Source organism: Diabrotica virgifera, chromosome 5 (assembly GCF_917563875.1).
Source record: "Diabrotica virgifera virgifera chromosome 5, PGI_DIABVI_V3a".
NCBI lineage: Eukaryota > Metazoa > Arthropoda > Insecta > Coleoptera > Chrysomelidae > Diabrotica > Diabrotica virgifera.
Window position 1 is genome coordinate 134294592 of NC_065447.1, and position 19731 is coordinate 134314322.

Genomic DNA, 19731 nt, shown 5'->3' on the forward strand with positions numbered 1-19731 from the left:
TTAATATGTCTAGTACTTCACCTGATTGACATTAATCAACTTCAAATAAAATTTTCATTCTTGTCAATATAAAACTAATTTCAATTAATCCTATTACATAATTAACTAAATTTAACCCACATTTTATCAAAATTGCAGTATCTCGATGTCATCTAAATATCTTACTACCATCAACCTCAATTAGGTAAGATAAAAATTGTAAAAAACCATACTATAAAATTGTACCATTTTTTTAAATATTGTAGCTTTCGTCTGATGATGCTGATGAAAATCAGCGAAATATAACGTTTTGTTAAACAGAGTACCACTTGGTTTTATTCAGCTGGATACCCAATAAACTTCAACCCCATTTTTATATATATATATATATATATATATATATATATATATATATATATATATATATATTTATTTATATCGACAGTCACTAATATCCAGTATTTCTTGTATATATATATATATATATATATATATATATATATATATATATATATATATATATATATATATATATATACAAGAAATACTGGATATTAGTGACTGTCGATATATATATATATATATATATATATATATATATATATATATATATATATATATATATATATATATATGTATATATATATATATATATACAAGAAATACTGGATATTAGTGACTGTCGATATAAACAAACAACTAGTTTATTAGGGTTGCAGTCAGAAGGTTGGCCAGGATGTTAAAGAAACACTCTTTTGACTTTTTGTCTAGCTTTCGGAATTGTTTTATTCCTCTTTCAAGACTCTGTAATATAGATAAAAAGAAATATGTAAATTTTTATAAAATATCACAATTCGTCAGTACAACTTACTAGTCGTTGAGATTATTTAAAAGCTTTATGACCCTCAACAATACTAACACAAACATAGAATACAGAAAATATTGGACAAAATACATTTTAAAATTTGGTAAGGATGGTAAATTTTTATATTTATTCTATGACATCTTTTGATGGTGAGTTTTAACTCTGATACATAGAGAACAGAAAGAAAAAACAATCAGATTAAAATGTAATTTGGTGTTCTTAATATTGTATTTATTTTCAAAAAACCAAGAGGCCCATACTGGGTAATTTTTATTTTTAAATCTGTCTTAATGGTATGCAACCTGTTATGCACACAGATGTATTGTGTAGTGCATATGTATAAGAAATACTTATTTTATTTTTGATGTTTTTCCAGTAAGTAACAATAAATATTGCTCAGTTTATCCATGTCAGACTCTTTATTTATGCAAGAAGTACTGGATTTTATAATACACATTTCCAAGAAAACACGTTTTGAATGGTTTGTTTCTTTGGCCAAAATACATGAATCTTCGAAATTAAACTCATGTTTCAAAGTTAATGCATGTTCTGTAAGTGCACATGCATTTATTTTATTGGTTTTTATATCACTACGATGTGAGATGACCCTACTGTGGAAATTGCGAGATGTTTCCCCGATGTATACGTTGTTACAATTGGAACACGGTATAGAATAAACAACATTCGAAGACTTCTGTCTTGTGAAGGGATCCTTTGTTTTTGAGTATAACTTAGTTTTCACGTTCCTAGTTGAAATTTTTAAGCCATTAACATTTTTGAAAATGTTAATTAGCTTAGGTGTCAGAACTGGAATGTAGGGCAAGGAACTAAAAGTTATTTTAGGTGGTATTACTGATGTGTTGTCGCTGTCTGTCAATGTCAATTGTCGGACCTCATTATTATGAAAATTTTGTTTACCAGAAAATTGAGAAGGAAAAGGAGAACCGAAAATGAGTTTATTTAAAAGCCCTATGGGATATGAGTTCTCTAGTAGTATAGATCTCAACTTTTTTAGTCCCTTGTCCCTGAACTCAATGTGCGACAAGTTTGTAACCCTACTTTTTAAGGCCAAAACCAAGTTTGTTTTCATCCTAGATGGATGTTGAGAATGAAAATTTATGAAACGGTTACTAAAACAAGGCTTACGATACCACTCCGTCCTCAGAATGCCATCACTGCCACGATGAATAAGCATGTCCAAAAAAGGAATCATATCATCAGCCTCCCTCTCAACTGTAAACTTTAGGTGTTCACATTGGGCGTTGAAGGTGTTTAAAACATCAGATACTTTGTTTTCAGGGACCGACAAAATCAAATCATCTACATATCGCTTAATAAAAGGTATGTGAAACGGTATCTTTTCTTTACAAGTTGTTATAAGTCCATCCAAAACAAAGTTACCTAGGATGGGGGATATTTTGCTGCCCATTGGAGTGCCAAAGATTTGTTTATAAAAATTACCATTGAACAAAAATATGTTGGAGTCAAATATGAACGTTAAGATTCTTATGAAATCCTCTAAACTGATCTTGGTATGCGGAGAAATGCTGTTCCAGTTGTTTTTGATGCTGTTAAGGATAGCATCTAGTGGTAAGTTTGTAAACAGTGACACAACATCTAAACTAATCAATATATAATTATTCGGATCTTTAACATTGTTGACATTGTAACTTCATTCAGTAACTTCATCAACAATGTTAAAGTTCCGAATAATTATATATTGATTAGTTTAGATGTTGTGTCACTGTTTACAAACTTACAACTAGATGCTATCCTTAACAGCATCAAAAACAACTGGAACAGCATTTCTTCGCATACCAAGATCAGTTTAGAGGATTTCATAAGAATCTTAACGTTCATATTTGACTCCAACATATTTTTGTTCAATGGTAATTTTTATAAACAAATCTTTGGCACTCCAATGGGCAGCAAAATATCCCCCATCCTATGTAACTTTGTTTTGGATGAACTTATAACAACTTGTAAAGAAAAGATACCGTTTCACATACATTTTATTAAGCGATATGTAGATGATTTGATTTTGTCGGTCCCTGAAAACAAAGTATCTGATGTTTTAAACACCTTCAACGCCCAATGTGAACACCTAAAGTTTACAGTTGAGAGGGAGGCTGATGATATGATTCCTTTTTTGGACATGCTTATTCATCGTGGCAGTGATGGCATTCTGAGGACGGAGTGGTATCGTAAGCCTTGTTTTAGTAACCGTTTCATAAATTTTCATTCTCAACATCCATCTAGGATGAAAACAAACTTGGTTTTGGCCTTAAAAAGTAGGGTTACAAACTTGTCGCACATTGAGTTCAGGGACAAGGGACTAAAAAAGTTGAGATCTATACTACTAGAGAACTCATATCCCACAGGGCTTTTAAATAAACTCATTTTCGGTTCTCCTTTTCCTTCTCAATTTTATGGTAAACAAAATTTTCATAATAATGAGGTCCGACAATTGACATTGACAGACAGCGACAACACATCAGTAATACCACCTAAAATAACTTTTGGTTCCTTGCCCTACATTCTGTAGAGTCAGCTCAGTATGCAACCACTTATACGTTTCCTTCAGAAACGTAGTCGGTACTTGAGACAGAACGTCTTTGGGGAGAATGACAGGATGTCAGGATAGACAGTAGAAGTTAGGTTAATGATAAGGATTGTTGCTTTGAAATATTATTGTAATAAAGTGCTAAATAAAGATTGTCTCAATAATTCTACATGGTGGCAGCGAACTTGCAAATACTCCGAGGAATATTTGGCAAGTAGAACCTTCTTCGAAGAGCAGAAATAGAGTTAAATATATACAGGAATGGCAGAGAATCAAGCAGGGAGCCATATGCTTGCCAACATGGCAACAGTATCAGCTCCTTCTGAGTTTAATTTCTCCCTTCCAGGATCATGGAATCAGTGGAAAAAGAGGTTACAAAGATATATGTCGGTTAGCGGTTTTATAAACAAACCAGGAGCTGAAAAAATTGATATGCTAGTGTATATAATGGGGGCAGAAGCAGAGGAAATTATAACTCAATTTAATCTAACACCCGCACAGCAAGTATATAGTATTATTATTGAGAAGTTTGACGCTCATTTTATACCCCAAAAGAACGTAATATTTGAACGATTCAAGTTCAACACACGTAGTCAACAGCCAGGGGAGTCGGTGGAGGCATATATCACTGCACTTCATAGCCTTGCAGAGCATTGTAGTTATGGGGCTCTAAAAGATGAGTTAATAAGAGACCGCATAGTAGTAGGAGTTTTAGATGTAAAAGTAAGTGAGAGGTTACAACTCCAAAAGAACCTGACATTAGGGGAAGCTGTATTAATAGTACGTCAAGCCGAGCTGCAGAATTCTCAAAACAAGATTCTTAGGCAAGAACGAGTACAAGAAGTAGCTACGGTCAATGCACACAGAGGTAACTACTGGTCACAATCACAAGCAGAACCAAATAAATATGGACAACAGAACACACAGGGGAAATCCAACAAAAACTACAAATGTACATACTGTAGTGTACCAAGCTGCAACAGTCGAGAAAGATGTCCAGCAAAAGATAGTTGTTGTCGATTATGTGGAAAGAAAGGACATTGGCAAGCTAGATGTAGATCCGGCAGGAATGTAAGAGTAGTTGAAGGTCAAAACTGTGCTGAAAGTGAGGTAGGAATAGAAAATGAAATGGAAAACTTACAGGTAAATAACTTTGATTTTCATCTAGGACACATTTACACTAATGATAAAGATCAGTGGTTTGCAAAAGTTTTAGTTGACAATAAATATGTTATGCCTTTTCTTGTTGATACAGGTGCTGATGTAAGCTGTGTCTCTAGAAATATGTTGTCTGATTTTTACAAAAATAAAATGTATATTTGCCAGGAGTCCATAGGGGGCCCTGATAATAAAAAACTAGAAATTGAGGGTAAAATTGATGTTAATTTGACTTATAATGACAATATGTGTTCAGAATCTTTATATGTTGTAAAAAATCTAAAGCTGCCTATTCTTGGTCGGCCTCGAATTATAAAATTAAAAATGCTCAATATTAATAAAAATAGTTCACGTTATATTAATAACTAAGTATCTAAAAATATAAATGCATTTGGGGCAGAATCAGAAAGCTACAGTGCTAGCAAGTACTCATTAGAAACGATAGCTGAGTCATTTCAAGGAATATTTGATGATATTGGGGAATTTAAAACAGAAATGAAACTTGAGCTAAAATCTAATGTTCAGCCATTTGCTCAGTCAGTACCACGAGTAGTTCCATTACCACTCATGCCCAAGTTAAAAGTTGAGTTAGACCGTCTACTTCAGTTGGGTATAATAAAACCAATTGAAGAACATACCAGGTGGGTAAGTCCTATTGTTTGTGTACCAAAGGGTGACTCTGTTAGGTTGTGCGGAGATTACACAAAGCTTAACCAAAGTGTATTAAGAGCTTATTTCCCACTTCCAAAAATAGAGCATACTTTGGCTCAACTGAAAAATTCAATAATATTTTCTAAGCTCGACACAACTAGTGGTTACTTCCAAATTAAACTGAAACCAGAAAGCCAATTGCTAACTACATTCATCACACCATTTGGTCGATATTTTTTGTACACGTCTTCCCTTTGGAATTTCTTGTTCTTCAGAATATTTTGCACTTAGGTTTTCTATGATTCTTTCAGGTATGAAAGGGGTAGTCAAGTGCAGGGACAGGGCTAAATCTACAGTGTGGTGGATCGGGCTGTCTTCTCAAATAGAAAATATGATTAGAAATTGTCCCAATTGTGTGGAAAATCGTGAAAATATAAAAGAAACTTTTTACAAAGAAGAATCATGTACACGACCTTGGGAAAAGATAGCGCTAGATCTTTTTAAACTGGATAAATGGTTCTTGATTGTCGTGGACTACTACTCCAGATATTTTGAAATATTTGAGCTCAGTTCCATGACTGAAATTGTTATTATATATCACTTGAAAGGTTTCTTCTCTAGATATGGTATTCCCAATATTGTGCGTAGTGACAATGGACCACAATTTTCAACATTATTTAAGAAATTTGCTTCAAATTATAATTTTATTCATTTAACTAGTAGCCCATACTTTGCACAGAGCAATGGATTAGTTGAACGGGCAGTTAAGACTGCTAAAGAACTAATCAAAAAGAATAGTGAATATATATTTTTAGCGCTCTTAGCCTATAGGGCTACACCTTTAAGGTGTGGACTTTCACCAGCAGAGCTGTTTTTCTCTAGAAAATTAAGAACTAATCTACCACAGTTGTCATTAAATTTGGAACAATCGGTTGTTAAGGGAGGAGTGTCATTAAGAGAAAGGGAAAATAAGGGGAAACAAGCAGATAATTATAATAGTAGACACCGAGCCAAGGATATGCAACCTTTAGATGTGGGCGATTCTGTCTGGATTATTGATATTAGGCAATATGGAAAGGTAATTGAAATTTGTGAAGAACCACGCTCTTATGTTGTTCAAACTAATAGTGGTCAATTCAGACGTAACAGATGGCATTTGGTCCAGGCACCTTACTATACTCCTGATAACAGTAACCAGTTAGTTCCTAAGAAATTTGTTGACGGCAGCCACTTAGCAACTCCAGGCTTCTCCCACAAAGAAAAGGAGAATGAGAATATAAATAATTCCTCTGATACTTTAGAGACTATACATGGGAGTCAGAGTTGTGGAGTCGATGCTTCACCAAATAAAAGTGATGTCCAAAGTGAACACTTACCTGTACAGGAACCTGATCTGTTATTGAGGCCTAAAAGGAACATTAAAAAGCCAATTTACTTGTCCGATTATAGTTGTTAAGTTATGTATATTATGTTATGTTATGTATTCATTCTATATTTGCTGGGGTCCTGGAATTTTCTTAGAGAGCTCTGTGGCTTACCTCATTTAAAAAGAGGAGAATGTAGAGTCAGCTCAGTATGCAACCACTTATACGTTTCCTTCAGAAACGTAGTCGGTACTTGAGACAGAACGTCTTTGGGGAGAATGACAGGATGTCAGGATAGACAGTAGAAGTTAGGTTAATGATAAGGATTGTTGCTTTGAAATATAATTGTAATAAAGTGCTAAATAAAGATTGTCTCAATAATTCTACACATTCCAATTCTGACACCTAAGCTAATTAACATTTTCAAAAATGTTAATGGCTTAAAAATTTCAACTAGAAACGTGAAAACGGTATCTAAGTTATACTCAAAAACAAAGGATCCCTTCACAAGACAGGAGTCTTCGAATGTTGCTTATTCTATACCGTGTTCCAATTGTAACAACGTATACATCGGGGAAACGTCTCGCAATTTCCACAGTAGGGTGATCTCACATCGTAGTGATATAAAAACCAATAAAATAAATGCATGTGCACTTACAGAACATGCATTAGCTTTGAAACATGAGTTTAATTTCGAAGATTCATGTATTGTGGCCAAAGAAACAAACCATTCAAAACATGTTTTCTTGGAAATGTGTTTGATAAAATCCAGTACGTCTTGCATAAACAAAAAGTCTGACATAGATAAACTGAGCAATATTTATTGTTACTTACTGGAAAAACATCAAAAATAAAATAAATATTTCTTATACATATACACTACACAATACATCTGTGTGCATAACAGGTTGCATACCATTAAGAGAGATTTAAAAATAAAAATTACCCAGTATGGGCCTCTTGGTTTTTTGAAAAAAATACAATATTAAGAACACCTAATTACATTTTAATCTGATTGTTTTTTCTTTCTGTTCTCTATGTATCAGAGTTAAAACACACCATCAAAAGATGTCATAGAATAAATATAAAAATTTACCATCCTTACCAAATTTTAGAATGTATTTTGTCCATTATTTTCTGTATTCTATGTTTGTGTTAGTATTGTTGAGGGTCATAAAGCTTTTAAATAATCTCAACGACTAGTAAGTTGTACTGCCGAATTGTGATATTTTATAAAAATTTACATATTTCTTTTTATCTATATTACAGAGTCTTGAAAAAGGAATAAAACAATTCCGAAAGCTAGACAAAAAGTCAAAAGAGTGTTTCTTTAACATCCTGGCCAACCTTCTGACTGCAACCCTAATAAACTAGTTGTTTGTATGTATATATATATATATATATATATATATATATATATATATATATATATATATATATATATATATATATATATATATATATATATTACTGTTAGAAAACAGTTAGGAAACAAGGTTGAACTATTGGGGTAAAATTATAAAACTAACTATTATAAAGAGTTTTCTTTGAGATTGCTGCTACCCCAATAGTTCAACCTTGTTTTATATATATATATATATATATATATATATATATATATATATATATATATATATATATATATATATATATATATATATATATATATTTATGCACAGATATCAAAGTGAGGTCCTGACATTACGCGCACTTAGTGAGGACCGGTAGAAAACGTAGACATAATCGTTTCAACTCTTCATAGTGACCTTGACAAGTAAATAGCAATTAAAAAATGACGAGTATACACAAAAAAAATTACGTATATGTGCCCCGTATTGTTCAAGTATATTGCCACCCAAGTGAGGCCATTATACGCAGCTATTAAAGTGAGACTGTATATACTTTTTCGTTATGCGCACAAAGTGAGGACAACTTTACGTGTATATTTCCTTACAGCTCATCAAGTGAGGACCATACAGTGTTGTCGATAAATATGAGATTAATCGTTTCTACTGCCTTTTTCTGTATAACACAGTAAGAATTATTATTGTTTCGATGTTTCAGTCACTTGTAGTTATAAGAAGATGTGGACTCTTTGTTCTTGCTCGTACTGTTTGTTAATTTTATAACATTTTAGTACCTCAGCATTAAATCACGGTAGCCTTATCGGAGACTAGCGTTAATAAAGAAATAGTTTTATATTTTTTAATAATTTACGTTAAAGATGGATAGGAAAGCAAGAATTTTGAAAATAGCGTTAGTTGAGAACAATAATAATCAAAATGGAGGACACAGTGATAGTTCAGTTATGTGTATATTGAACTTAAAATATAAATATAAAAGCCCGACTTTTGATCTAAGGGGAACACAGTTTTTACGGTACATACATATCTGTCATTTGTCAACCCCCTCCCTTCCATTTCCCCCACCCCTTATTTTTAAATAGGGAAGAGGGGCGTGTGCTAGCTCATTTGAAAGGATATTCAATTCTCTATCCAGTATTATTAACATTGACATAATTATCTATACAGAGTGTATTTTAGTATAGGTACTGTTGCCCCTGTCGATTTTCATTTTGAAATGAAAATTTTAGAACCTTAATTTTAGTATACAAGATGATTTACTTAATTTAATTAAACTTAATGTACCTTTTTTACTGACTTAATTTTACAGTTATTCCACTAGATGGCAAATACAGTGAATATTTGCGTATGTTTTATTTCGAATAATCATTTTAAAATAGTTTTAGTTTTCTATTTTATCTGAAAATTGTTGCAAGCTTCTTGTTCTTATACTTAAAATCATGTCACTACAAATTTATACGAGACTACATATTAAGAGTATAGAAAGTATTATAATATATGACATACATGCTTTTTTCCATTTATTGAAGATATTTCACCTTATCCTGAAACAATGCAATGTGACCAAGTGTCCTCAACTAAAAAAATATATCCCACTATTTTGATATTAAATGTATATTTTGTACTATAAACCGTATTGAAATAGATTGCAACATGTGTGCGTGGTTGGGATATTGACTGCGAAACCTAAGGCTTCATTCGCCTAATCATATTTACCTTTGATTCTTATAACAATAAATAAAATTGATTAACATTTTATATCAATATTATTAGTGTTTTTAAACAATATCAGTATGATATATCAGTATGATAAAGTCAAGATAAACAATACTATAACAGAAAGCTTTGAGGTCAAACAAGGACTGCGACAGGGTGATCCATTATCGCCTATAATGTTTAGCATATTACTAGAAAAGGTTATACAGGAATCAAACATTAATAGAACAGGTCTGATCTACCACAAAAAACATCAGTGCTTGGCATTCGCAGACGATTTGGTAATCTTGGCTAGGAGCAAAATAGAACTTATAGAAACACTCATGAAACTCGAGGAGAGGGCAGCAACCAAAGGATTGTATATAAATGAAGCAAAAACAAAGTATATGGAATGGACAAATAAGCAATTCGTTCGGGGGCAATACATAACAATGACAACAGCGAAGGGAACACAGTATAAATTCGAAGAAGTTGAGAGATTTGAGTACATACTTAAGAACTGTCTTCACAAGAGATCCTAACTGTGAAGAAAAAATACAAAAGAGAATTATGTCGGACAACCGCGCTATATTTGCTTTTAATGGGTTGTTAAGAAGTAAACATATATCACGAAGAGCAAAACTAAGAACTTACAAGACCGTAATAAGGCCGATAGTAACGTATGCTTCTGAAACATGGGTCACAACAAAAAACATCAAGAGTTGTTATTAGTTTGGGAGAGGAAAATGCTGCGCAAAATCTTCGGTGGGAAAAACTTAAATGGACAATGGGTAAGAAGAACAAATAAGGAACTAACTGAGCTCTATCAAGATCCTAACATACTAGCAGTAATTAAGGCGCAAAGACTTAGATGGTTGGGCCATGTGCAGAGGATGATTCCATCTAGAATTCCCAGAATGGTACTATCTAGTGCATTGGCAGGGAAAAGACGAAGAGGAAGACCGAGGTCACGATGGAGTAATGGAGTTAGAGAAGATATGAGAAGAATTAACTTAAGGAACTGGGAAACAAAAGCGACTGACAAAAGGGAGTGGAAAAGAATAGCACATCAAGCCATGGGCCTACTAGGCTCGTAGTGCTTACATATTATAATATCAGTTTTCTAATATTATCCAGTTCCATATCCAGTTCCGAATCCAGTGGTTATATTTCTTCCGTATTGTTTAGTTTCGCTTCCAGTGATTGTATTTTTTTTCTTGTTTTTTTTTGAAATATTTATTTATTATTTTATTACTATATTTTTTTATTGTGCTCATAATAGATTGCAACATTGTCTACAGACATGAATGCAGTAACAATAAATAAAAAAATCGGAGATCCACACCCCGGATTTGAAATCGAAACCTCTGCTTTACGAATCCGAGATCCGAGGTCTACCCACTAGGTCACTAGGCTATCGCTCTTAGACAATATTTTTTCCTGAAACGGGGAACTTTTAAAGCCGGGTCTAGACTATGTAACAAAACATGCTAATAACAAAGTTGTACAACAAATTTGTTGTACAACTTTGTTATGTAACTTGTTAATAGCATGAGTATCCAGACTATATAACAAAAAACAAAACAACAACATGAGCATAAAGTTTGCAGCATTTTAGATGGATAGCTGGTGGGTTAGGTAGTATATAAAATTGCGTCATATAAGTATGGAGGATCTCTTCATAGCAACAGCAGCTTGTGTAATACTGTGGAGGCGACACCGGCGTGTTAAATTAATATTTTGGATGTGTCCTTCATTAGCAGCTTGAGCAAAATATAGGTAGTGGTACAGCTCTTTTAGCTGATCTGGAAAGAGATAACATAGACCCATCGACAGGAGACATTAAATGTGATGGCAGTTTTAAAAACTTCTTAAGAATAGAAAGTTCTGATTTTGAATTTCTTATAAATGAAATCGGCCATAAAATAGGCAGGAAAGACATTTCGAGATGCAATTCCAGTAAGAGAAAGATTAACAGTTATATTATTAGCAAAGTATTTATTTTTTAAACTTTTTACTCATTGTTTCAGAGAGGAAGTATAACATTTCTGTAGAATTTAATTCCTCAGTATTATCGTCTTCACCTGTTCATGATTGAGTGTCACTGTCTGTTTGAATTGGTGTAGCTGGAGAAGTAGCGGATGTAGGTGTAGTGGACGGAATAGAAAGGCTCAGATATATTGTATGATTGAGTGCCTGTTTGAGTAGCTGATGAAGCAGTCTGCATCTGTGTAGCGAATGAAGTGAATGTTACAGGTTTTATGTCTGAACACTCTGCTCTGTAGAGAATAGTATTTATGTCAAATTTAGAGTTGATTTGCACCGATTTGCTGTTAAGGTTCCGCGTACTGCTTTTCTTTTTTTGGCTTGAGTTATAGGCGTACGTGCATTGCATTAGTTTTAACTACAGTTTCTGTATCTATTTTCACTTCTATTTCAGTCTATTCATCGTGTTTTTTATTTGTTTTTTAAATCAATAAATGTAGCTCATCCCATAGCAATCCCATAATACTCGTTACTTACGAAATAGATCAATTAAATGAGTAGTCAGTTCTTTCGACAATTTCATCGCGTAAATAACCCTACGTGAACAGAGTAAAGAAAAATCTAGCACAATCACTCCAGAATGAACAAGGCGATATGACTCCAACGGTTGCTGCTCGCGTAGGTACTATGCCAGAGAAATGTTTCAATAACATGTTTTTAGGTGTAGATCAGTCGCGGTGCGGTTTTATAACTTTCTTTGATGTTTACCGACATCTGTTGGATAACATAAAACATGCTATATAACCAGAAAAATGTTATACAAACGTGTTTTAAAACTTGTTTATTTAAAATTTTGTAACAAGTTACAAAACTTTGTTATTTAACATGTTTTGTTACATAGTCTGGACCCGGCTTAACGGTAACTTCTTATAGGTAATACACTACAATTTCTGAATATTTTTTCTGAAATCTATCGAATGGTACCAAACACGACCCCACGGAGGTGGGGGGGGGGGTTACTTTAAAATCTTAAATAGGAACTCCTTTTTTTTATTTCAGATTTGGATTCTTTGCGTAAAAATAAGCAACTTTTATTCGAAACGTTTTTTCTAATTACGGATAGGTGGCGCTATAATCGGAGAAAACGGGTGTTGGAAATGGAAAATTAAATTAAAATATGGAAAGTCCCCACTAAAATGGAAAATTTTACTTAACTTTTTTGGTTTTAGAACCTAATAATCACAACCCAATAGGTCCCCAAAGCGCTCGAGTGACTGCACATTTAGCATACTTTGCTCCCCTACTATATATGTATTATAAATATAAATAATATGCGAAGTAATTATTAACCCAAACAACCATAATTCAACTTTTATTTACTAATAAAGAACTGGACGAAAGTGTCACATCAGCTTTTATGAAACACATGAATATTTACATAAAAAGGTAAGTGATCTGCTTGAAATCGATATTCCCAAAATCATCTAAAAATTGTTTATACTTGAGTACTTTGAGACTCTTGTATGAAATGTGAATACCGAAATACGATTAGGAATCTCCATTATGTAATTTTTAAATAATACATAATTCTTAGGAAATGAAAGGTATTATACAAATGTGTTAAAAAATACTACCTACTGAAATTTTTTGATGGCAATAAATCATGACTTGGTTTATCGAATTTATTTTTAAGGTGATACAGTAGCGATCAACAGGTAGCCAAAACGCGTTCCAAGATTGAGGCTGTAATTTTGAATATTTTTTCGAGATATTTGGCACACGTATTTGTAATATAATAAAGAATGGCGGTACAGAGCCCAATTTGAAAAATATATTAATATGTGGAAATTACTCTGTAAATAAATACAATATTAAAAAAACGAGTCTGTACCGCCATTAAGAAGAACAAAAAAATACACTTTCTTCAAATAAACTTTTTTATCAGATGCCTAGATTTTGTGTCATTTTGGAACTACTATTGAAATAAAAAATTTTAGTAGTTCCAAAATGACACAAAATCTAGGCATCGGATAAAAAAGTTTATTTGAAGAAAATGTATTTTTTTGTTCTTCTTAGTGGCGGTACAGGCTCGTTTTTTTAATATTGTATTTAATTACAGAGTAATTTCCACATATTAATATATTTTTTAAATTGGGCTCTGTACCGCCATTCTTTATTATATTACGAATACGTGTGCCACATATCTCGAAAAAATATTCAAAATTACAGCCGCAATCTTGGAACGCGTTTTCGCTACCTGTTGATCGCTACTGTTTCCTCTTAAGTAAAATATGTCATTTGGATATTTTTTTAAACTCGATAGATCCTAGGGACATGTCGGTAGATCGGTAGGATCATCACTTTTGGGAGTTTTGGGAATATCCCAATTGACAACGCAATATACACCGACGCCGTCTACAACGAGCGACGAATCAGAGATGCCAGATTGGGGTACTTTCGCCCATTTTTAGGGTAATTTGAAAGCACATGGGAAAATTTTTATAGGTTGAATTGGTTGGGGAATTTTTCGGGAGGAAAATTGAGCAAACTGAATTGCAATATAAATGTATTGTTATGATCTGCTTTTTATTAATTATATATTAATTATTATTTATCTGATTAATTATTTAATTGTCGCAAATCATACATAAAAATGAATAAAAAATCTCAGGGTGCCTTTTTATACTATAAAAAAAATCTAAATTATCTCACGTTATACTTATCTTCTCTCGTGGGTTCAGTATCTCTTAGTTGATCCTAATCGGGATAAAATAAGGAAAAGAAATAAAGCAAAATATTAAAATAAACATACAGAATTGTCTTTTATTTGTCAAAATCAATACTCTAAACTCTATCAAATCTAAAACCTGTAGACACAGATGTCTGAATGAAATCTTTACCACTTAAATTTATTATAGTTAAAAAAAAACAATTTATCGGTTTGTTCCCGATGACTTTGGTAAAACAAACTAAACAAAACAAATTTATGTATTCGCAAGATTAGCTATACTTCCTATTTACTTTTAGAAATATTGGAATTTTAATTCATATGCCTTTTACTCAAAATTTTAGTTTCCGAACATAAAAATATCTTTCACATAAGTTGACTGACCTTTTGCTTCACTCACTCTGATGTCTTCTCGTGACCCAAAACAGCTCTCCCTCGTTGACTATGTTAAAGGCTACTCATCAAAGCCCTCTCCGTTCTCCAGCTTCAAAACTATCAGCATACCAGCACCAATTCTCCAACAAGCCGGGCCTCTTTTGACACGTACTCGATTCAAACAAAACTCCAAAAATTCTCTGCTCTCCTTCTCACAATAATACAGAATCAAAGAGGTATTTCGTCTCAATTTGATCTATCTCTCGTTCCACTTTTCAACACTATTCTCCACTATCAAACAGCCACTGGTATCTGCTAACTATCTATCCACTAAAACGTCGAACCGGTCCTCAGCGATGCCAAAAACATAATGACTTCCCCTTCAAACTCTCTTAATCATTCAAACTACTTTTCCCCTTCCACGTTGCCAAGAATCTGAAACATCGACTTTTCCATTCGACAAACAAAACAGTCACCCTCAAAACCATTCCGACCATCCTAATTACCTTCTGAGAACTATACAACATTTACTCGTGTTGAAACAAAGATACTAAAATTCCAAACTTTCTCCTAAAACCACTTTTCTAGAAATTGATAATTACCTCTACCCTAAACAATCTTTTTCCATTTTAAATCAAAATACATCGTTATTTTCACTTTAATTATTCACAAAAGTCTTTAATGGTTCATCGGAAAGCTCATTAAAAAAAGAAATCCACTTACATCCAAACTAAATTCTAATAAATATTTACAGATACAGGGTGTATCAAGGTGTAATACAGGGTGTATCAAATTTATGTGCCCGCGTTATTAAAAAAAAATTAATTTAATTTTTATTTTGCCTTTGATTGATAAAATTGAAAACACAATATTATGTAACACATAACATTATATTAACATTATAACCTATCGAGTATTTGCTTCTGATTAAAAAAACCGAAAAATGGTTTTTGGAACAACCGCTTTTTTTGACCAGTTATAACCGCCAGGTTAAACCGTAAGTAAAAAACCGGTATAACCGAAAACCGGTTTTTTGTTCAACAACCGCCATCCCTACCTTGGTTGTTACAAATACAGTTCGCTGGAATAAGTTTTACCCCCCTTATTAACTTATTTATTTTTAGCACATAAGAAAAACGCTCGGATAGGTCGATTTTTAAAATAATCATAGTATATTATAGCGTAAATGTTTCGAACTTTACGCGATCCCTCTTCTTCAGGTGACAGGCACAACTTTGATTTTTTTAAATAGGAAAGTAAGTACATCATGTGACACCTCATTTAAAGGCTTTTTTCTACAACCGTGTTAAAAATGCAATTTTTAGAACTCCATACGTGCGTTAAAAATGCTACTTTAAGGCAGGGCCGGTTTTAGGGTTCTGAGCGCCCCTGGCAAAATAAAATTTGGCGCCCCTTCATACAAGAATATACAAATTTACTGCAAATATAAAAAAAATAGGAAAAAATCAAAATTTTACCATAAAGAACTATGTAAAAATATATTTATTTAAAAAATAGTAGGATAGTTATTACTTACAACTTATCCAACATAGGGCATAGCATAGCGAGCACATTTTAAGTTCAAGCGACGAAGAAGCGAGGTAAAAGATAAATGCACATTATCAACAACCAGTAAAAAATGTGATAAATAACTATTTAGATGGAAAATAAGCCACAATTAAATTGAAAAAAATAATTTTATTATCGTTTCGACGCCCAAATCGGGTGTCGTTGTCAAAATACTACTAAATTAAACAAAAATGTTGTTGCTTAGTAAAAAATTCGTCTAATAATTTATTTAATCTGACTCATTTATATCATTTAGTGTGTATAAATCTTCTACAAGACCAAAAAACATGTTGATTGTGCGCAAGATATAGCTGCATCCCTAATAACTAAATTGAGGGAGTGGCATCCACTTAGCATAAAATAACATGCGGATATTCTTTGCAAACGCGAGCTTGTACATCTTTATTTTTTCTCTTCCTTTTAGAGCCGTTGTGATATCCTTGGCCTTACAATCATCTATGCAAATTCAAATAAAATCATTCATTATTTTTTTTTTATTATCTCATGAGCTTTTTATTATCTCTATGACTCGATACCTATAGAACCAAGCTATGGTTTTAGGTATCGAGTTACTAGGACAAACAATATGCTGCATACTAAAATTAAACCCGGTACTGTGGGATAAGAACATCAGTATAAAAACAAAAAGAAGAATATAATATAACACCATGACAAAAAGTATTCTGAATAATGGGTGTGAAAATTGAATAAAAAATACGAAAACCAAATGCAAAATAAGAGCAACAGAGATCGAATACCTAAGTAGAAGCTGTAGAAGGGATAGAATAAATAACATAGAGATTAAGAAAATAATGGTAATGAATTCAAGGGATAAAGAGATTAACCTGGTACGGACATGGCAGAAGAGCAGACCAAAATCGTTGATAAACAGAATAACAGATTGGAGCCCGATAGGAAGAAGGAAGAGAGACAGACCCCGAAAATCTTTTAGAGATAAAATGGACGAAGCAATATTAGAAAAGAAACCTGCAGGACTGGAAAAACAGAAAGAACTGAAAATAACGGTCAAGTGAAATAATACAGGAAAAACTATGGAAATCCAGGGTGGTCAAGAAAAAACAGGATGTTTCTAAATAAATGCAACAAACTTTAAAGGGTAATTCTATATGAAAAAATAATGACAGTTTGCTCTATAAGCCTATGTCAGCAAATACTTCGTTTCCGAGATATGGGGTGTTGACATTTTTCTTACAAACTGACGATTTCTTTATTGTTCTAAAACCGGTTCAGATATGCAAATGAAATTTGATGTGTTTTAAGAGGTAATTATTGCGTATTTTTTGACATAAAATTAATAATTTTATATCTACTGTTGAAATAGTGTGAATTTTTTTAAAGAAAAACATAGTACGCCACTGAGATATTTCAAATAACAAATCATTTTGGAATTACTCGTTCAATTTATGATATATACAAAAATCTATTATTCCTTTTTTTCATACGTCGTTCGTGCCGTTTTTATGCAAAAAGTGAAACATCTTAACGCGTACAAAGTATTCGAAATAAATTTCTATATATTCATATTATGAAAAAGAACTTGTCAATTCTAATTCATATAGATATACCTGGTTTGTTTTTTTTTTTATTTCAAATTACACACCCACGGACACACGACAATGTTGATAAAGCAAAGTTTACAGAACAGGAAGACAAAAATATCTAACCATTGAGGCTATAATGACAAGTAGCAGTATAATAATATCACTGACTATTCATAAATTTGTTGATATTTCGTAAATCTGATCTTCGTGTATTTTAAGTATGTATGTATAACATTGTAATACCATAAAAGTGATAGGTATTACCTGACAAAAATGACCTTTAAAAGCCATAACAGTTTTTAGGTTGCATTATTTTTATTAGAGAATTTTTGTGAGCTAGAAATAGTTTTCTTATTGTTACAATTATTTAATATTAATTGTCTTAGGAGTAATCTTAGCCCAAAGATAATCTATAAAGTCCAAAAAAATAGTGAATGTAAAAAATATTATATTTTTTTTTGTTTAGCTAATGCCTCGACAACTAATGGCCATTGGCATGGTAGGTACGGTAATTTTGAACAGTTAGGTACCTAGTGTCATGTGTAAGTAGTGTGGGTGTTGAGTAAGTGGCTTGTTACTTTGCAATGTCGACGTCATTGTCTTTGCAAAAAGACGCTAATTGTATCCGAACGTCTGCGGTCCCTCCGGTGAGAACCGATCCCACGAGGACAGAAACTATATTCATTTATTAATTTATAATAAATGAAAAATTTCCGACCCTGGTGAGATTCGAACCCACAACCTTTCGGATTTTTTCGATCCAAAGGCAGGCGCTCTTACCACTGAGCCACGGAGGGGGGTAAATATTATATTTATATATCAGCGTCTCTCAAAATTTGGCGCCCCCAAATTCTGGCGCCCCGGGCGGTCGCCCGGCTCGCCCGCCCCTTTATCCGGCGCTGCTTTAAGGCACTAGTGCTTTAAAATTTTTATGGCACTGCAATTCGTATTGATCGTATAGGCAATTTTGATGTAATGTCAAAAAAATATAAAAATGGAATGTCAGTCAAGTTCAAGTAAAAGTTTTTGTAGATATTGTCCTGTAATTACGTGTGTAGAAAAAATATTGCATGATATGCGTGTTAAAAAGTGCATTTTTAAGGCACTCATGTGAATTGCAGAACTCGCTGTCGCTCATTCTGCAAACTTTCACATGCGTGCCTTAAACGTGTACTTTTAACACTTATATCATAAATAACTATTGAAATACTGATTACAAAAATTTATAGTATTTTAAGCCTTTCTGAGAGCATATGCGCAAAAATTTCGCTCGAATTATTTTTAAATGCGTTCATTTTTTTCGAATACTGAGAAAACCTTAAGTATTTTTAAAAAATTTAAACGCAGAAAGAAATATTACTGTATTATCCATGGTCGAAAGTCCTTGAGAACTTCTATAATATTTATTTTAATAAGTCACAGGGGTGAAAAACAATAGTCTGATTTTTAATTTTAAATATATATTACAAAAGAAACTTTTTGTTCATTATAAGGGACTTTCTGCCCTCGGGAATAATGTAGTCTTCTATTTTGCGTTTAAATATTTTAAAAATACCTATTAGTTATCTCAGGATTCGAAAAAAATAAATGCGTTTAAAAAGAACTCGACCGAAATTTTGCGCCTACGCTCTCAAAAAGGATTAAAGTATTAAACATTTTTGTACTGTTTGAATTTATGCGACGATTGACGATCCACTGTTTTAAAGATTGGTTGAACAGATGTTGCCAGTTGTATGGTCCTCACTATGTGTATCGTAAGTTATTCAACAGGGCATAGAATATACATGGTAAGAAAATATACGCCAAAGTCAGCGCATCTATGCGGAAAATCTCTGAACTAAAAATTGATGTGGACCATACAAAGTGAGGTCC

The 19731-nt window shown here is 32.7% G+C and overlaps 1 protein-coding gene across 1 annotated transcript; it reads left to right on the top strand.

Annotated features, from left to right (window-relative positions):
• Nucleotides 1-3668: 3668 nt before the first annotated feature.
• On the top strand, nucleotides 3669-4674 carry LOC126885480 (uncharacterized). Its single transcript, XM_050652054.1, has 2 exons — nucleotides 3669-4550; nucleotides 4663-4674. The coding sequence occupies exons 1-2, from the start codon at nucleotides 3669-3671 to the stop codon at nucleotides 4672-4674; spliced, it is 894 nt and encodes a 297-aa protein (XP_050508011.1).
• Nucleotides 4675-19731: the final 15057 nt, after the last annotated feature.